The sequence below is a fragment of the Oncorhynchus gorbuscha genome, linkage group LG03, assembly GCF_021184085.1.
Source record: "Oncorhynchus gorbuscha isolate QuinsamMale2020 ecotype Even-year linkage group LG03, OgorEven_v1.0, whole genome shotgun sequence".
Taxonomy (NCBI): Eukaryota; Metazoa; Chordata; class Actinopteri; order Salmoniformes; family Salmonidae; genus Oncorhynchus; species Oncorhynchus gorbuscha.
In genome coordinates, this window is record NC_060175.1 from 87,085,069 (window position 1) to 87,105,889 (window position 20,821).

A 20,821-nucleotide genomic window follows, 5' to 3' on the forward strand; every position below is an offset into this window, starting at 1 on the left:
GCGTAGGCCTGAAGCAGACAGAGTGAGAGAATGAAGAAGAGAAGGAGATCTGAGGACTGATAGCACATGACCGTTAAATCAAATGATACACTATCAACCACTCATTAAGGGAACAGTCCAGGATGACATACCACTGGCTGACAGACAAGAGAACAGACACACAAACCCCCTCCACACTCACATTGATACACATGGACCTTTCTCATGTCTAATTGTACCTCAATTTCACTATTTGACCTTCTACTTCCTACTTTAATTAATGCTGTAATTACTGCCTTGTGTTTGCTTATGTTTCTCTCTTTGTTGTGGAGTTTTGCACAGGTGGGGGCTGGACATGGGGGAGTTCACTGCTTTTTCCCATCAATAATTACATATGTGATATTCAGGAATACTCTCATTTAGTAGGACTGTAAATCCCACATAGTCCTCTATAACATGATTTGCATGCTCTTCTCACTCATGCATGGAGTAAAACATTGTTCCCTGCCCAGGCTCCAACCTTGTAGTCCTGTAGATCAAGTTACTGTACATTTACAAACTTGGCCCTTACAGATTGACTTCAGTTTAGCCATTTCTGGGTTTGTTCCTTGGACATCAATCTGTGTCAAAATAAAAGGCTGTGGCCCACAAGCAATGTAAGATTGATAAAGTGTTGAAAAAAGGGACATTTAATAACTATAATGTGACATAATGACACATAAAGACTGATTCCTTTGGGTAATAAATGTTGTTGCTCAAAAATCTATCATGTCATCGATAACAAACACAAAAGAAAAAGGTAATGTGACGCTCCATCATCAAAAGGTAATGTAACGCTCCATCATCAAAAGGTAATGTAACGCTCCATCATCAAAATAACATTGGCATTGGCGGTACGCCAGCAGCATACCACCCTGCATACCACTGCTGGATTGCTTCTGAAGCTAAGCAGGGTTGGTCCTGGTCAGTTCCTGGATGGGAGACCAGATGCTGCTGGAAGTGGTGTTGGAGGGCCAGTAGGAGGCACTCTTTCCTCTGGTCTAAAAAAAAGGAAAAAAAATATCCCAATGCCCCAGGGGGGTGATTGGGGACACTGCCCTGTGTAGGGTGCTGTCTTTCGGATGGGACGTTAAACGGGTAATCCTGACTCTCTTTGGTCATTAAAGATCCCATGGCACTTATCGTAAAAGTAGGGGTGTTAACCCCAGTGTCTGGATAAAATTCCCAATATGGCCTTCAAACCATCACGAGCACCTAATAATCCCCAGTTTACAACTGGCTCATTCATCCCTGTAACTATTACCCAGGTCGTTGCTGCAAATGAGAACGTGTTCTCAGTCAACTCACCTGGTAAAATAGCAGATAGATAAAAACGCTCCACCATCAAAAGGCCATGTAATGCTCCACCATCAAAAGGTAATGTAACGCTCCATCATCAAAAGGTAATGCTACACTCCATCATCAAAAGGCCATGTAACGCTCCACCATCAAAAGGTAATGTGACGCTCCATCATCAAAAGGTAATGCTACGCTCCATCATCAAAAGGGCATGTAATGCTCCATCATCAAAAGGTAATGTGACGCTCCATCATCAAAAGGTAATGCTACGCTCCATCATCAAAAGGTAATGTAATGCTCCATCATCAAAAGGTAATGCTACGCTCCATCATCAAAAGGTAATGCTACGCTCCATCATCAAAAGGTCATGTAACGCTCCATCATCAAAAGGTAATGCTACGCTCCATCATCAAAAGGTAATGTAATGCTCCATCATCAAAAGGTAATGCTATGCTCCATCATCAAAAGGTAATGCTAGGCTCCATCATCAAAAGGTCATGTAACGCTCCATCATCAAAAGGTAATGCTACGCTCCATCATCAAAAGGTCATGTAATGCGCCATCATCAAAAGGGAATGTAACACTCCATCATCAAAGACAGAAAAAAATAAAGACAAACAAAACTAAATCTCAAACTCTAGATGCACCTGCCAAGAGGCTTTATCATGAAAACAATATAAGCTATTGGAAATAAGTGTTTAATTAAGCAGAAAAATAAAGGCTATGCATTTACACAGGTAACACACCTGAGGAAGAATCAGTTAAATAACCCACACCTTAGTGGTACTGATATTGTAATTTGAGTCTTTTGTTCACACTAGTATTAAGGGTCCTTGGAGAGCTTGACCCAACACCATGGTGGGGGTTGGTGTGATTCCCTGAAGGCATCATTTAAAATGGTGGCAATCTCAATCGACACTGAACACACACAAAACCTCTACTATACTGTGCCTAAATGGTGTATGTATTCTTAACCTTTGGTCAGTCATCCTAGACAATCACTGTATCAGAATGGCTATCCATCCATCTCCAACCCTAAAAATAGCCTACCTAAATAAATCATTTAGATTATCACCTTAGATTAACACAGGATGAACAAAATCCAAATCAATGTCTATTGTATGAGATGATCAAATGGTGAAATCATTCGAATTTAAATCCTAAACAGAAGTGGTTTTAACTTTAATGGAGGGAGGATGCTATTATACTGATGCTGAATAGCCTACACTTTTGTTCCTGCCTGAGACCCTCAAAGACCAAATACGCACGGTTACTGCGCTCATGTCAAACACTGTACAAATGCAATATCACTGTTATCTACCTATAAGCTAACATCAGAATAGAACGTTTGATGAATGTGAATAAATGCACTAAGGGGGAGAAAGTCATAAAAATACATGCAATGTAGTGTACCAGCGCAAGGAGTGCATGTGGACCGATCTGCATCTATCCTGCACAGGACAATGCTAAGTGGTGGGGTGCACACATATCCTACTGTAACTATAGATAGTTTTGCTTTTCATAGCATGACCATCTTGTCAATAGAAATTAATTTTTGTCAATTAGTTCAAGACATTCAAACTAAAAAAATATGCTAATGTTTACAATACATTTAGGTTCGGATGTTCAAGGCTTATGGTGCACAATTAGCCATCCCCATTGAAAATAGGATGGCTTTTGTGGATTTATGCTATCATACAAGGTAAAGGTGAACATGATCAAATATTTGGATAATCTATAAACCCTCTCCTGCACCTTCCATACAATGCCCTCCTTCCTCCAGGGGACATACCAACCCCCCGACATCCCCCATTTGGGCACGCTGCTGGCACCCAAAGTATGCGCGTTCACTCAATTGTCCTACATGGCAGGAGTCTGGACCAGACATAGGCTACTAGATATATGCCTACTTTTTATCATTGTTTTGTGAATGGGCTATTAACTCATAAATACTGCTTAGTAGCATAACGCACTGCATCTCAGTGCTACATACACCCTGGTTCGAATCCAGGCTGTATCACAACCGGCCGTGATTGGGAGTCCCATAGGGCGGCGCACAATTGGTCCGGCGTCGTCCGGGTTTGGCCGGTGTAGGCCGCCATTGTAAATAAGAATTTGTTCTTAACTGACTTGCCTAGTTAAATAAAGGTTACATTTCATAATAAAAAAATAATGATAACGATTCGTTAACAGAACATTAACCAAGTCATTCGCGAGACGAGCACAGAAAGATACCCCACACTGGCGATTTTGCCTCTTTATGCACCGGCGTTGCTATGGCAGCTGATGGGGATGGGAGTAAGACTGCTCTGTTCAGAGGATGAGAGTCGGAATAGGTTAGAGTCTGTGAATAGGTTAGGGTGAGGAGGGAAAACCAAACACTGAAAAGTTGTAATCAAATAGCCTATGACAGGTACATGTGGTTGTGGTGAAATCAAATAACCTAGGTTTAACTGATGGCATGGGACGTGTCATGCGACCGCGCGCATACACACACAAACACGCACACTTTACCGTTGACTTGACCGGGACATATAGGACCGGCTTCCCTGACGCTCCTTTCTTGTGCTCCCCGAGGATGTTGCTCCCGACCTGAAACCCTTTCGACTTCACCCAGAATTTGAATTTAGCATTGATGTGACTATTGTCGACATACATGCTGTCCGACTCTTCGTTTTGCAACAATGTCTGCATGATTTTGTTGTATTTTCGCCGGGTGACGGTCTTTGTTTTACCCGAGTCCCCATATGTCCGGAGGCACCAGTCCTGAAATTCACGGAACATCTCAACCTCTAAAACGACGGGACTCTGGCTCCTTTTCGTTATATCAGTGCATGATGATTTTTTTGTTGCCATAGCGTTCGCTCTTGTAACACGTTTGTCCCTTCAAATAATAGGCTATAATAGCTAGGCTACTAAAATGCAGATGTACCCCTCCTCTGCCCGTCCCGCGTCGAGGAGGATGGTTCCGCAAATGGGATGATTTCTCCTTAAACTGGATTAAAGGCGTAGGAAACTGATTCGGGCAGCAGCTGCACACCTGTTTGCGGAGACGCGTTGCCTGCTGTCCCGAACCGCAACGGCAAAATGTCACTTGCTCACATATTCCGATGAGGAATTGAGGGAGGGGGTTGTCCTATAGAGCGGGTATTTCCCACCTGTGCGTAAATCGTCTCTTGACTGGAAGCTGAGATATGGATAAAAAAAAACACAGTGCTCACTAAACAATAAAGAACAAAGGATGAGGGAAAACCAGACTCAATGCAGACTCAAGTGAAAACCGTGACAATTCTCAAACATTTAGGCTACTCGGTATTGAGCCATGTAGGCTATCCCATCATCACAACCAGTCACGCGCACCGGGGATGTTTCCCTGCTTCCCACCTGTTTGAATGGGACCTGCGCGTGCACCATCCCGAACCGCCTATAGGACGTTCCGTAGAAATTATATTCTCAAAGAAGCAATAGGATATAAAGGCAACCTGTAAAACCAAGCATTTTTGGTTAATTTAAAGGCGTTATCTGTAAGGGAATTACAAGGTGCATTATATAGGCAGCAGCCTAATCGTAGAATGTCCGATACACGGACGACGCCTCTGCATCAATGAAGACCTATGATTCTTTGAAGAATTTCCTCAAATATGAATAAGACATCTTAAATATACACTGTTAATTTGGTGGTCATGAGAAAACAGTCTCTTATCTTCACTCACGAAAATAGACTGATATCAGATCTGGTCCGTACAGAAGATTGAATTATAGACCTATAGGAAATATAAATTGTGCATCTGTCCCACCCAAAAATTATAACTATTGCACATAGCCTACAGTGAGAGATTCACGAGCATGTAAAGTATCAACTCTGTCTGTCTATGTGTTATTCCACACACATTGACCAGAAGAAAATCCATGGAGTTCAATAGACTCCGATCTGAGGTAAAAATGCTCTTAATGCTCTCTATGTTTTGGCATTCGCCTGGCTAGTGTCCTATAATGTTCTAGTGTGTTCTCTGTGTCCATATGTGTGTGAGGCCTCTGTAGAACCATGCTGGGACTGCTGCTGGTGGAGACTGCTCCTGTTGCCATGACAGCAGGGCAGCAGAGGTGGGATGCCCCATCCTCATCTCTCCATCCTCCCTCCCTGACTCACACCAACACACAACGGAATTCTGGACAATAATACCACCCCTCTGCTCTCGCCTCCATATCCTAACACTGAATAATGAACAGCGTCAACTCATTCAATAGGTCCTTGACCAAATAACAATGTGTGTGTGTGTGAGAGAGAGAGAGAGAGAGAGAGAGAGAGAGAGAGAGAGAGAGAGAGAGAGAGAGAGAGAGAGAGAGAGAGAGAGAGAGAGAGAGAGAGAGAGAGAGAGAGAGAGAGAGAGAGAGAGAGTGTCATGTTTGTCATTTATTATCATGTCTTGTCCCTGTGCTCCCCATGCTATTCGTTTCCCTCTGCTGGTCTTATTTGGTTCTTTCCCTCTTTCTATCCCTCTCTCTCCCCCTCCCTCTCTCACTCTCTCGCCCTCTCTTCTCTCTATCGTTCCGTTCCTGCTCCCAGCTGTTCCTATTCCCCTAATCATCATTTAGTCTTCCCACACCTGTTCCCGATCCTTTCCCCTGATTAGAGTCCCTATTTATTCCTTTGTGTTCCGTTCCTGTCCCGTCGGTTCCTTGTTTAGTATTCACCGTGCTGTGATTGTGTTTCGCCCTGTCCTGTCGTGTTTTTTGCCTTCATCAGATGCTGCGTGTGAGCAGGTGTCTCTGTCAACTACGGCCGGCGCCTACCCGAAGCGACCTGCAGTCTGTGGCCGCTTCTCTTGTTATTCCCCTCTACAGACTAGAGGATTTCTGTTATTCCCTGTTTGGACTTGAATAAACTCTGTTTCTGTTAAGTCGCTTTTGGGTCCTCTATCACCTGCATGACAGAGAGAGAGAGAGAGAGAGAGAGTTTTACCCAGCCGCACACAGATGAGACTATTTCTTTTAGTTTCTTAATGTGGTATTATTTTGATACATATCTCTCTGGCAGGACTGGCCTGCATTAGTAAAGGTTGAGTGGATTAGCCAGCCCACTGAATGGCCCGGCTCAAGGCTACATAAGTCCCAGCATCTGCTAGGGACCTGGTTTGAGATGCCAAGTTGTTTCACAGTATTTCTTGTTTGTTAACTCTTGATGTCACAGGAACACTGATGTAAAGGCTGCTCAATCTGATAAATCACATAACCAAAGGCACGTGTGTGTGGGTTTGGTATACTTGAACCTGAAATGAATTTGGATTAAACATAGACACACCATCACTGAGCACAGACACGGGCGAGTATACATGACACAAACACACAGGCACGTGCGCACACAAGACAAGACCTCTGACTGGGAGGACCTTTAACCTGGTCCAGCACCCCATTCCACAATCAAATGAGGTTCAGCAGGTGGGAAGTCACACTTTCTCACTCCTAATGAGGCGATATGGTGCTGGGATTATTGCCACTATCCCCCACTACAATTCTCCACCCCGGGGGTGGCCAGGGGTGACTCTGGTACTGACAGGCTGAGCTTACAGTGTGTCAGGCAGTGAGGGAGAGAGAGAGAGACAGACAGAGAGAGAGAGAAACAGAGAAACATAGAGACAGAGAGAGAGAGAGAGACAGAGCGAGAGCGATGGGGAGAGAAAGAGAGAGAGAACAAAAGAGAAAAAGACACAGAGAGAGAGAGAGAGAGAGAGAGAGAGAGAGAGAGAGAGAGAGAGAGAGAGAGAGAGAGAGAGGAGAGAGAGTGTGGCTGAGATGGATGGAGACAGACAGTGTGAGACTGAATGAGAGAATAAGAGGCTGCTGAATCAGTCTCAGTTAGAATGACAAGTTAACCTTGCTCTGCGTGCTGATCCCAAACATACTGGTAAGTGCACCTTCTTCTTTCTGTGCTGATCTTCTCCATATGATACACCACTCTCAGAGAGACGATCTGTTGACTGCTGCCACCTGGAGGTCATTCTTTAGAACTCCTGCTATCAGTTTGGTGGGGGAGATTGGGTTACCTGTTTATTCAGACATGGTATCATGGACCAGAAATTAGTCATCTAACTTCTGGACCACCAGACTTTAGATTACTGATCTGGAATGGTGGCGAGCTCAGGGTTGCGAAATCAAACAAACAATCTCAGTTCATCTAATTATGTTTTTAAATGTACTTATTTCTATAAAATATACAGTATGAGTCGAAAGTTTGGACACGCCTCCTCATTCACGGGGTTTTCTATATTTGACTACTTTCTACATTGTAGAATAATAGTGAAGACACCAAAACTAGGAAATAACACATGGAATCCTGTAGTAAACAAAAAAGTGTTAAACAAATAAAAATATTGTCATGTTTGTCATTTATTGTCATGTCTTGTCCCTGTGCTCCCCCTCCCCTCCCCTTTCACTCTCTCGCTCTCTCTTCTCTCTGTCGTTCCGTTCCTGCTCCCAGCTGTTCCTATTCCCCTAATCATCATTTAGTCTTCCCACACCTGTTCCCGATCCTTTCCCTGATTAGACTCCCTATTTATTCCTTTGTGATCCGTTCCTGTTCCATCGGTTCCTTGTTTTGTATTCCATGCTGTAATTGCGTTTCGCCCTGTCCTGTCGTGTTTTTGCCGTGATTGTGTATCACCCTGTCCTGTCGTGTTTTGTGCCTTCTTCAGACGCTGCGTGTGAGCAGGTGTCTCAGTTGACTACGGCCTGCGCCTACCCGAAGCGACCTGCAGTCTGTGGCCGCTTCTCCAGTTGTTTTCCCCTCTACTATCTAGAGGATTTCAGTTATTCGGTTTTGAGCATTAATAAACTCTGTTTCTGTTAAGTCGCGTTTGGGTCCTCCTTCACCTGCATAACAGAAGGAACCGATCAAAGAATGGACCCAGCGACTTCTGACGCTCGTTACACTGCCGTCGAGATCCAAGGAGCCATGCTCGGCAGACACGAGCAGGAATTGTCCGCTGCTCGCCAGGCCGTGGAAAACCTGGCTGCTCAGGTTTCCGACCTCTCTGGACAGTTCCAGAGTCTACGTCTCGTGCCACCTGTTACTTCCTGGCCTGCCGAGCCTCCAGAACCTAGGGTTAATAACCCACCTTGCTACTCCGGGCAGCCCACTGAGTGCCGCTCCTTTCTCACGCAGTGTGAGATTGTGTTCTCTCTCCAACCCAACACATACTCTAGAGAGAGAGCTCGGGTTGCTTACGTCATCTCACTCCTCACTGGCCGGGCTCGAGAATGGGGCACAGCTATCTGGGAGGCAAGGGCTGTTTGCTCTAACGATTTCCAGAACTTTAAAGAGGAGATGATTCGGGTTTTTGACCGTTCAGTTTTTGGTGGGGAGGCTTCTAGGGCCCTGGCTTCCTTATGCCAAGGTGAACGGTCCATAACGGATTATTCCATTGAGTTTCGCACTCTTGCTGCCTCTAGTGAGTGGAACGAGCCGGCGCTGCTCGCTCGTTTTCTGGAGGGACTCCACGCTGTGGTTAAGGATGAGATTCTCTCCCGGGAGGTTCCTTCAGATGTGGACTCTTTGATTGCTCTCGCCATCCGCATAGAACGACGGGTAGATCTTCGTCACCGGGCTCGTGGAAGAGAGCTCGCATCAACGGTGTTTCCCTGCTCCGCATCGCAGCCATCTCCCCCTCTGGCTTTGAGACTGAGCCCATGCAGCTGGGAGGGATTCGCATCTCGAATAAGGAGAGGGAACGGAGGATCACCAACCGCCTGTGCCTCTATTGTGGAGTTGCTGGACATTTCGTTAATTCATGTCCAGTAAAAGCCAGAGCTCATCTGTAAGCGGAGGGCTACAGGTGAGCGCAACTACTCAAGTCTCTCCATCAAAGTCCTGTACTACTTTGTCGGTCCACCTACGCTGGACCGGTTCGGGCGCTACATGTAGTGCCTTGATAGACTCTGGGGCTGAGGGTTGTTTCATGGACGAAGCATGGGTTCGGAAACATGACATTCCTTTCAGAGAGTTAGATAAGCCTACGCCCATGTTCGCCTTAGATGGTAGTCATCTTCCCAGTATCAGATTTGAGACACTACCTTTAACCCTCACAGTATCTGGTAACCACAGTGAGACTATTTCTTTTTTGATTTTCCGTTCACCGTTTACACCTGTTGTTTTGGGTCATCCCTGGCTAGTATGTCATAATCCTTCTATTAATTGGTCTAGTAATTCTATCCTATCCTGGAACGTTTCTTGTCATGTGAAGTGTTTAATGTCTGCCATCCCTCCCGTTTCTTCTGTCCCTACTTCTCAGGAGGAACCTGGCGATTTGACAGGAGTGCCGGAGGAATATCATGATCTGCGCACGGTCTTCAGTCGGTCCCGAGCCAACTCCCTTCCTCCTCACCGGTCGTATGATTGTAGTATTGATCTCCTTCCGGGGACCACTCCTCCTCGAGGTAGACTATACTCTCTGTCGGCTCCCGAACGTAAGGCTCTCGAGGATTATTTGTCTGTGTCTCTTGACGCCGGTACCATAGTGCCTTCTTCCTCTCCGGCCGGGGCGGGGTTCTTTTTGTTAAGAAGAAGGACGGTACTCTGCGCCCCTGCGTGGATTATCGAGGGCTGAATGACATAACGGTTAAGAATCGTTATCCGCTTCCCCTTATGTCATCAGCCTTCGAGATTCTGCAGGGAGCCAGGTGCTTTACTAAGTTGGACCTTCGTAACGCTTACCATCTCGTGCGCATCAGAGAGGGGGACGAGTGGAAAACGGCGTTTAATACTCCGTTAGGGCATTTTGAGTACCGGGTTCTGCCGTTCGGTCTCGCCAATGCGCCAGCTGTTTTTCAGGCATTAGTTAATGATGTTCTGAGAGACATGCTGAACATTTTCGTTTTTGTCTATCTTGACGATATCCTGATTTTTTCTCCGTCACTCGAGATTCATGTTCAGCACGTTCGACGTGTTCTACAGCGCCTTTTAGAGAATTGTCTCTATGTAAAGGCTGAGAAGTGCTCTTTTCATGTCTCCTCCGTTACTTTTCTCGGTTCCGTTATTTCCGCTGAAGGCATTCAGATGGATTCCGCTAAGGTCCAAGCTGTCAGTGATTGGCCCGTTCCAAGGTCACGTGTCGAGTTGCAGCGCTTTTTAGGTTTCGCTAATTTCTATCGGCGTTTCATTCGTAATTTCGGTCAAGTTGCTGCCCCTCTCACAGCTCTTACTTCTGTCAAGACGTGTTTTAAGTGGTCCGGTTCCGCCCAGGGAGCTTTTGATCTTCTAAAAGAACGTTTTACGTCCGCTCCTATCCTCGTTACTCCTGACGTCACTAGACAATTCATTGTCGAGGTTGACGCTTCAGAGGTAGGCGTGGGAGCCATTCTATCCCAGCGCTTCCAGTCTGACGATAAGGTTCATCCTTGCGCTTATTTTTCTCATCGCCTGTCGCCATCTGAGCGCAACTATGATGTGGGTAACCGTGAACTGCTCGCCATCCGCTTAGCCCTAGGCGAATGGCGACAGTGGTTGGAGGGGGCGACCGTTCCTTTTGTCGTTTGGACAGACCATAAGAACCTTGAGTACATCCGTTCTGCCAAACGACTTAATGCCCGTCAAGCTCGTTGGGCGTTGTTTTTCGCTCGTTTCGAGTTTGTGATTTCTTACCGTCCGGGTAGCAAGAACACCAAGCCTGATGCCTTATCCCGTCTGTTTAGTTCTTCTGTGGCTTCTACTGATCCCGAGGGGATTCTTCCTTATGGGCGTGTTGTCGGGTTAACAGTCTGGGGAATTGAAAGACAGGTTAAGCAAGCACTCACGCACACTGCGTCGCCGCGCGCTTGTCCTAGTAACCTCCTTTTCGTTCCTGTTTCCACTCGTCTGGCTGTTCTTCAGTGGGCTCACTCTGCCAAGTTAGCGGGTCATCCCGGTGTTCGAGGCACTCTTGCGTCTATTCGCCAGCGCTTTTGGTGGCCGACTCAGGAGCGTGACACGCGCCGTTTCGTGGCTGCCTGTTCGGACTGCGCGCAGACTAAGTCGGGTAACTCTCCTCCTGCCGGTCGTCTCAGACCGCTCCCCATTCCTTCTCGACCATGGTCTCACATTGCCTTAGACTTCATTACCGGTCTGCCTTTGTCTGCGGGGAAGACTGTGATTCTGACGGTTGTCGATAGGTTCTCTAAGGCGGCACATTTCATTCCCCTCGCTAAACTTCCTTCCGCTAAGGAGACGGCACAAATCATTATTGAGAATGTATTCAGAATTCATGGCCTCCCGTTAGACGCCGTTTCAGACAGAGGTCCGCAATTCACGTCACAGTTTTGGAGGGAGTTCTGTCGTTTGATTGGTGCGTCCGTCAGTCTCTCTTCCGGGTTTCATCCCCAGTCTAACGGTCAAGCAGAGAGGGCCAATCAGACGATTGGTCGCATACTACGCAGCCTTTCTTTCAGGAACCCTGCGTCTTGGGCAGAACAGCTCCCCTGGGCAGAATACGCTCACAATTCGCTTCCTTCGTCTGCTACCGGGTTATCTCCGTTTCAGAGTAGTCTGGGTTACCAGCCTCCTCTGTTCTCATCCCAGCTTGCCGAGTCCAGCGTTCCCTCCGCTCAAGCGTTTGTCCAACGTTGTGAGCGCACCTGGAGGAGGGTGAGGTCTGCACTTTGCCGTTACAGGGCACAGACGGTGAGAGCCGCCAATAAACGCAGGATTAAGAGTCCAAGGTATTGTTGCGGCCAGAGAGTGTGGCTTTCCACTCGCAACCTTCCTCTTGCGACAGCTTCTCGTAAGTTGACTCCGCGGTTCATTGGTCCGTTCCGTGTCTCCCAGGTCGTCAATCCAGTCGCTGTGCGACTGCTTCTTCCGCGACATCTTCGTCGCGTCCATCCTGTCTTCCATGTCTCCTGTGTTAAGCCCTTTCTTCGCACCCCGTTCGTCTTCCCTCCCCCTCCCGTCCTTGTCGAGAGCGCACCTATTTACAAAGTACATAAAATTATGGACATGCGTTCTCGGGGACGGGGTCACCAATACCTAGTGGATTGGGAGGGTTACGGTCCTGAGGAGAGGAGTTGGGTTCCGTCTCGGGACGTGCTGGACCGTTCGCTCATCGATGATTTCCTCCGTTGCCGCCAGGATTCCTCCTCGAGTGCGCCAGGAGGCGCTCGGTGAGTGGGGGGTACTGTCATGTTTGTCATTTATTGTCATGTCTTGTCCCTGTGCTCCCCATGCTATTCGTTTCCCTCTGCTGGTCTTGTTTGGTTCTATCCCTCTCTCTCCCCCTCCCCTTTCACTCTCTCGCTCTCTCTTCTCTCTGTCGTTCCGTTCCTGCTCCCAGCTGTTCCTATTCCCCTAATCATCATTTAGTCTTCCCACACCTGTTCCCGATCCTTTCCCCTGATTAGACTCCCTATTTATTCCTTTGTGATCCGTTCCTGTTCCATCGGTTCCTTGTTTTGTATTCCATGCTGTAATTGCGTTTCGCCCTGTCCTGTCGTGTTTTTTGCCGTGATTGTGTATCACCCTGTCCTGTCGTGTTTTGTGCCTTCTTCAGACGCTGCGTGTGAGCAGGTGTCTCAGTTGACTACGGCCTGCGCCTACCCGAAGCGACCTGCAGTCTGTGGCCGCTTCTCCAGTTGTTTTCCCCTCTACTATCTAGAGGATTTCAGTTATTCGGTTTTGAGCATTAATAAACTCTGTTTCTGTTAAGTCGCGTTTGGGTCCTCCTTCACCTGCATAACCATTGGGACAGCAAAGCCAGTATGCAGCCTGGAGACAACAGAATGGGCACAGTTACCATGGAAACACAAACGGCCCAGGCAAATCATGGCAACTGGTAACTAAGTAACAGGAAATGACAGACCATAGAGGCTGATAGGCCTGGTTAATCATGGAGCGAAAAGAGGTATGGGAGAGAGGGAGATATAGACAATTATGCTTGAACATTTATTTTCATGCTTTCGAACAAAATTAAATATTGAATACCTTTGAGCATAGTCTGGTAATTGTTTGTGTGTGTGTGTGCTTGTTCTTGCGTGTACGTGTGTGTGTGTGTGTGTGTGTGTGTGTGTGTGTGTGTGTGTGTGTGTGTGTGTGTGTGTGTGTGTGTGTGTGTGTGTGTGTGTGTGTGTGTGTGTGTGTGTGTGTGTGTGTGTGTGTGTGTGTGTGTGTGTGTGTGTGTGTGTCACAAAGACAAAGAGCTAGAGCATATATTGCAGGCCAATTATTTCTCCCCCAACCCCATTGCAGCTGTTAATGGGCTGGGCTCTGATTGTTTAAGAGACTCTTATAGGCTGATTAACTCTGGGTCTGTTTACTCAACTCTAATTGCGCTCCCAGAGAGGCTGATAACACAAAGAGGGGGCCTTAGCTCTGCTCTATAGACTACAGAAGAATCTTCAGTTGGAAACCACACGATATTAATACGCAGGAAGCACTTTGTGGAGAGGAGAGAAAGGAGTAAGCAATAGGTGTCATAGGCTGTTGAATTGGAAGAGCTACACTTTTCAAACTGATAAAACCCCACAAACACATACAGTCATTCTATTTATACCCATGCAGCAAACACTCAGCCAATAACACCTGCATTGAGATTCTCCAGTTTCTTCTGGCCATTAGAGAAATAGAATTTTCACTTCTAGTATTTGGACATTACAGATAATCTTTCCGATTTATTCTGCCAAATGTGTGAAATAAAAGGTTATAGAATAGCAAAAGATAAAAATGGATAGATAATACATTTGATAATAAATATTATATTTTCTATCATCTGTATTATATATTTAATTGATCTATATATAATCATGGGAATCACAATTCTTAAAACATCTGTGATTTTATTTCACCATGGGGGGAAAACCTACAATACTGTGTAAATACAACAACGTGGGTTTCATTGAATTAAGTGAGTCAGAACCCAAGACGATAGATGGCACTGTTAAACAATCCTAAAGTCTTAGTGAAGTCTAAAATGCGAGGACTGTGTGTTCAAGTGCATGCATGTGCATGTGTGCAGGCTGTACTTTTTGGGGGACTTGTGTGGTTCCCATTGTAACTGAGACTCAGAGCCATGGAGGTCTTTGAGGTGTGCATCAAGTCCCTTTCTAGGCTGCAAAGCTATGTCCTCAGGAGGCTACAGACATTCGGCTTGGCCCCTAAGACCCTCACAAACTTTTACAGATACACCATTGAGAGAATCCTGTCGGGCTGTATCACCGCCTGGTATGGCAACAGCACAGCCCACAATCGTAGGGCTCTCCAGAGGTTGGTGCAGTTTGCCCAAAGTATCACCGGGACACTTACAGCACCTGATGTCAGCGTCCGGCCTGTTTACCCTGCTATCATCAGGAAGGCGATGTCAGTACAGGTGCGTCAAATCTGGGGCTGAGAGACTGAAAAAACGTTTATCTTTCAAGGCCAGTAGACTGTTAAATAGCCATCACTAGCTGGCCACCCGGTTACTCAACCCTGCAGCTGAGAGGCTGCTGCCCTATGTACATAGACATGGAATATCCAGTCTCTTAAATAATGGAACACTGGTCACTTTAATAATGTTTACATACTGTTATACTAATTTCATATGTATATACTGTACTCTACTGTGTTCTAGTCAATGCCACTCCAACATTGCTCATCCTAATATTTATATATTTCTTAATTAAACATTTTTACTTTGAGATTTGTGTCTGTTGTTGTGAATTGTTAGATATTACTGCACTGTTGGAGCTAGGAACAAAACCATTTCACTACACCCACAATAACATCTGCTAAATATGTCTTTGTGACCTATATCATTTGATTTAATGTGATTCGATTTATATACAAATGTTCATGATCTGAAAAATTGTGTTTCAGTTTGTAGACGTTTTCCTGCTTCTGACCCCTCTGAACCCCATCCCAGTGGAAAGACAGTCCAATGTTTTACAACCCGTCACATACCATACCTTCCACACTTCCTGTGAAGCCAAATCCAACCCCTTACACTCTCTTTGCACTGCCATTGTGAAGGGTATAATGCACAACATATTATAAGTGTGTGTGTGACCCTGGTGACCCTGCCCGCACTTACCAGAGCACATTAAACTTTGACATAACACCTGGTAGAAAGGGTTGGCAAGCTCAAGACAATAAATCACAAATCCTGTTGGACAAGAAATAGTCTTCCTGGTCAGTTAGAAGGCCTACCAGAAAACATTTATACTATACCTATGTGTACTTCCTGTGAAAAAATATTTACCAAAGAATATGTTCCAATTCTGTCAGATGCGTGAAGGGTTCATTGCATTTCCTCACTACTCCTTTGTTCATAATATTTTTTTTAATAAGAAGTTATTTCTTTACTCTACAAACATGATGCAAATGCCACAAACTTTCCCTTCCTCTTACCTAATCTCATACTGTACATACAAAAAGCCACTTAGATGTCCATACATCTGCTTGTCTTACATACACAGGTACACTTTCACACTTTATCATGGCTCTCTTTTTCAACTGTCGCAGCCACCTGTGTTTGTCCCTTCTCCCCTGTCAATCCCAGCTCTGATCCGTGGCAATAACAAGTTCACTGTGGTGGGGACACAAACACTCCCCTCACCCCTAATCTAGCTCCCTGATTGGTTGTGACATGCTTATAGTGACCCCCCATGGTCACACTAACAACCACTTTGGCCTGGACATGTGACATGTCTGATTGCACCTGTCAGTGCTTATCCTTAAAGCATTATCCTACACCACAACCCTTCCTTCTCTCTGACTCCTGTCTCTGTTTTCTCTCCTTTTAAGACTCTCCCTTTCCCTTCCCTTTTTCTCGCACTAACGAATACAACCCATTCTCTTCCACCTCCCTCTCTATTTAACTGAGGGTTTGAAAGAAGTTATTACCTAGGCCCACATACTTACCTCTGTTTCTTAAAGGGATATTGCAAGATTCTGACAATTAAGCTGTTTTTCTTCATACCCAGAATGGTATCCACCAGTTCATCTGACTCTGGGTAAGTATAAAAATGTCTTAATTACCAGAATCTCGCAGTATCCATTTAAAGTTCACTCTTTGATGGTATGCATTAGCAATGTCTACAGTAACACTGCTAATTCAAACTTTTCCTACAGACTATTGCCTTAGAAGCCTACCACAGCCAAGCAAACAAACTGTGTTTGGGCACCATGTGTTTGTCTCAAAGTCAAATCATTTACAGCAATGGCTAAACACACATTTATTAAGTCTCTGTGGGTTAACACACTCAGGTTGTGTTGGACAGGGGAGCTGCATGCGCAGTTTGGGTAGTGATAAGCCACCTTCTGTAGTGTTTAATAATCGGGTCATTGTTGTGGCACTGTTTTAACTTTAAAAACACTGACGAAGGCTGTTGCAGCCACATCACATTTAGTGTCCTCCTTTCCAAATGCATGAAAATGGATCTCACCTTGCTTACTCTTCATGGTGTGCGAATCTTCCTCCTTCTGTGTGACTCCTTTATGTTTGTGTGAATCTACTCTTTCTGACTGATTTCATCTCTGTGTTAGAAATTAAAACACCACCCACATCTTGTATTAGGAGGAAACTTACAAGACAAATAATTTCTAACATCTTCCACTTGTCTGCAAGACAATAATATTCAATCATCCTATTGGCAAGGTAATCATTCACAGAGTCCTTTAAGATTGACCGGCTGTTCCACACCGGTATCAGTCCCACATAGATAACTATTAGAGAGTATGTTCTGACAGCCTGCCGGTAGTGAGGAATTCTTCTTCTGTTCCACTGGTTGATAAGGACATCTCTAACAAACACTTCACCGGTGACCTTGTATTGTTTTAGGTGCAGTCGGGTCAGGGGATATTGCTGCAGCCTCGTCATCTGTAACGGAGGGAAAAAGAGTGAAAGTTAACATGTCCTGGTATCAGGAAAAATGTATATTTCACTTAGATCTCCATAAGTAAGCATGTCCCGATTATTTGGAAGATATCCCTAACATGATGACTGCGGTGTACAAAATAAAAGCTTATCAGGTTCTGATTGGCTTACTATGCCTCTTCACCCGAGATCGGCCCCCGACAGCTAAACAATTCATTTTTTATTCTCCAGGCTCCACTTTGTGATCAAAATGGACAACCTTGCAATGAGTGCCATGTATCCATTGTGATTTGCCCTGTACTTTCACTGCTGACCTCGTTATGAACAAAACTTGATAAGGACCTTCCCATTTTGTCCCTAATGTTTCTGTTACGTATTTGTTTACCATCACCCACTGTCCTGGCACTATGGCATGTTTCCCCTCGAGTGTTTTTCCCCATGCCTTTTTCACTTGTCTGTCTGCATCCCCTACCGCATTAGAAAGTTGTATGCAGTAGTTAAGCATCGTGTCACTCACAATGTGTACGTCTGCCTTTCTAAAATCTGACGTGCCTGGTAGTGACATGGGTCGACCTGTGACAACCTCAAATGGACTCAAACCTGCGGTTTTGTTGTGAGTGCCCCGTATACTACATGAGACCATAGGCAATGCATCCAGCCACGTTATCCCTTCTTGATGCATATTTGACAGTCTTTCTTTCAAAACCCGGTTTGTGTGTTCTACCTGACCACTTGATTGAGGATGGTAATGGCAGTGTAGTTGCCAGTCTATATTCAGAAGACGAGCTACCTCCTGACAAACTGTTCCTGTGAAATGAGTGCCTTGGTCTGAATCTAGTTGGTCCGGAAATCCCCATCTGGGAATTACTTCTCGAATCAGGATTTTGGCTGTGTGTTGTTCAGTTCCTTTCCTAGTAGGGTAGGTTTCAACCCATCGTGGGAAACAATCAACAACAACCAACACATCTCCCGGCCCTTTATATTTGGGCAGTGTGATGTAGTCAAGCTGTAGATTTATGAAGGATCCTGGTGGGGCAGTCGCTCGTCGTGTCTGTACTTTCCCTCGTCCCTTGGTGTTGTTTTCCATACAAATGTTGTAATTTGCCATGTCAGCCACTTTCCGCACACTAGGATTCCACCATTTGCCCACAAAGCGATTAATTATCTTATCCACACCAATGTGTCAAAAGAGTGGATCTGTGTCACCAAGTAGGGTAAGAGTGCATTTGGCACTACATATGTCATGCAGGTGAAAGAGGACCCAAAAGCGACTTGGCGAAAACAGAGTCTTTAATCCAGTAAAGTAAATACAAACAAAAAAAAACAACTTTCACTCGAAATGACGAGGACAAACTGGAGACTCGATCTTGAACAGCAGGTGAACAGCAGGTTGCCTCGGGAAGGCACTTGAACCAGACAGACTCAGACACCTGCTCACCACGCAGCATCTGAGGAAAACACGACACGACAGGGCGATACACAATCACAGCACGGTGAATTCTAAACAAGGAACCGACAGGACAGGAACGGAACACAAAGGAAGAAATAGGGACTCTAATCAGGGGAAAGGATCGGGAACAGGTGTGGGAAGACTAAATGATTGATTAGGGGAATAGGAACAGCTGGGAGCAGGAACGGAACGATAGAGAGAAGAGAGAGCGAGAGAGTGAGAGAGGGAGGGGGAGAGAGAGGGATAGAAAGAGGGAAAGAACCTAATAAGACCAGCAGAGGGAAACGAATAGAATGGGGAGCACAGGGACAAGACATGATAATAATTGACAAACATGACAGTACCCCCCCACTCACCGAGCGCCTCCTGGCGCACTCGAGGAGGAATCCTGGCGGCAACGGAGGAAATCATCAATGAGTGAACGGTCCAGCACGTCCCGAGACGGAACCCAACTCCTCTCCTCAGGACCGTAACCCTCCCAATCCACTAAGTATTGGTGACCCCGTCCCCGAGAACGCATGTCCATGATCTTATGTACCTTGTAAATAGGTGCGCTCTCGACAAGGACGGGAGGGGGAGGGAAGACGAACGGGGTGCGAAGAAAGGGCTTAACACAGGAGACATGGAAGACAGGATGGACGCGACGAAGATGTCGCGGAAGAAGCAGTCGCACAGCGACAGGATTGACGACCTGGGAGACACGGAACGGACCAATGAACCGCGGAGTCAACTTACGAGAAGCTGTCGTAAGAGGAAGGTTGCGAGTGGAAAGCCACACTCTCTGGCCGCAACAATACCTTGGACTCTTAATCCTGCGTTTATTGGCGGCTCTCACAGTCTGTGCCCTATAACGGCAAAGTGCAGACCTCACCCTCCTCCAGGTGCGCTCACAACGTTGGACAAACGCTTGAGCGGAGGGAACGCTGGACTCGGCAAGCTGGGATGAGAACAGAGGAGGCTGGTAACCCAGACTACTCTGAAACGGAGATAACCCGGTAGCAGACGAAGGAAGCGAATTGTGAGCGTATTCTGCCCAGGGGAGCTGTTCTGCCCAAGACGCAGGGTTTCTGAAAGAAAGGCTGCGTAGTATGCGACCAATCGTCTGATTGGCCCTCTGCTTGACCGTTAGACTGGGGATGAAACCCGGAAGAGAGACTGACGGACGCACCAATCAAACGACAGAACTCCCTCCAAAACTGTGACGTGAATTGCGGGCCTCTGTCTGAAACGGCGTCTAACGGGAGGCCATGAATTCTGAATACATTCTCAATAATGATTTGTGCCGTCTCCTTAGCGGAAGGAAGTTTAGCGAGGGGAATGAAATGTGCCGCCTTAGAGAACCTATCGACAACCGTAAGAATCACAGTCTTCCCCGCAGACAAAGGCAGACCGGAAATGAAGTCTAAGGCGATGTGAGACCATGGTCGAGAAGGAATGGGGAGCGGTCTGAGACGACCGGCAGGAGGAGAGTTACCCGACTTAGTCTGCGCGCAGTCCGAACAAGCAGCCACGAAACGGCGCGTGTCACGCTCCTGAGTCGGCCACCAAAAGCGCTGGCGAATAGACGCAAGAGTGCCTCGAACACCGGGATGACCAGCTAACTTGGCAGAGTGAGCCCACTGAAGAACAGCCAGACGAGTGGAAACAGGAACGAAAAGGAGGTTACTAGGACAAGCGCGCGGCGACGCAGTGTGCGTGAGTGCTTGCTTAACCTGTCTTTCAATTCCCCAGACTGTTAACCCGACAACACGCCCATAAGGAAGAATCCCCTCGGGATCAGTAGAAGCCACAGAAGAACTAAACAGACGGGATAAGGCATCAGGCTTGGTGTTCTTGCTACCCGGACGGTAAGAAATCACAAACTCGAAACGAGCGAAAAACAACGCCCAACGAGCTTGACGGGCATTAAGTCGTTTGGCAGAACGGATGTACTCAAGGTTCTTATGGTCTGTCCAAACGACAAAAGGAACGGTCGCCCCTCCAACCACTGTCGCCATTCGCCTAGGGCTAAGCGGATGGCGAGCAGTTCACGGTTACCCACATCATAGTTGCGCTCAGATGGCGACAGGCGATGAGAAAAATAAGCGCAAGGATGAACCTTATCGTCAGACTGGAAGCGCTGGGATAGAATGGCTCCCACGCCTACCTCTGAAGCGTCAACCTCGACAATGAATTGTCTAGTGACGTCAGGAGTAACGAGGATAGGAGCGGACGTAAACGTTCTTTTAGAAGATCAAAA

At 46.3% G+C, this 20,821-nt stretch overlaps 1 protein-coding gene across 1 annotated transcript in view; it reads right to left on the reverse strand.

Moving 5' to 3' along the window:
• The window catches only part of LOC124022712 (nucleolar protein 4-like), a 46,177-nt gene extending 41,830 nt beyond the window's left edge, over positions 1-4,347 (reverse strand). The window contains exon 1 of the mRNA XM_046337421.1: positions 3,832-4,347. Within this exon, the coding sequence (XP_046193377.1) occupies positions 3,832-4,173 (342 nt within the window). The 5' untranslated portion in view covers positions 4,174-4,347. The remainder of the gene's footprint in view (positions 1-3,831) is intronic.
• Between the last annotated feature and the right edge of the window lie 16,474 nt (positions 4,348-20,821).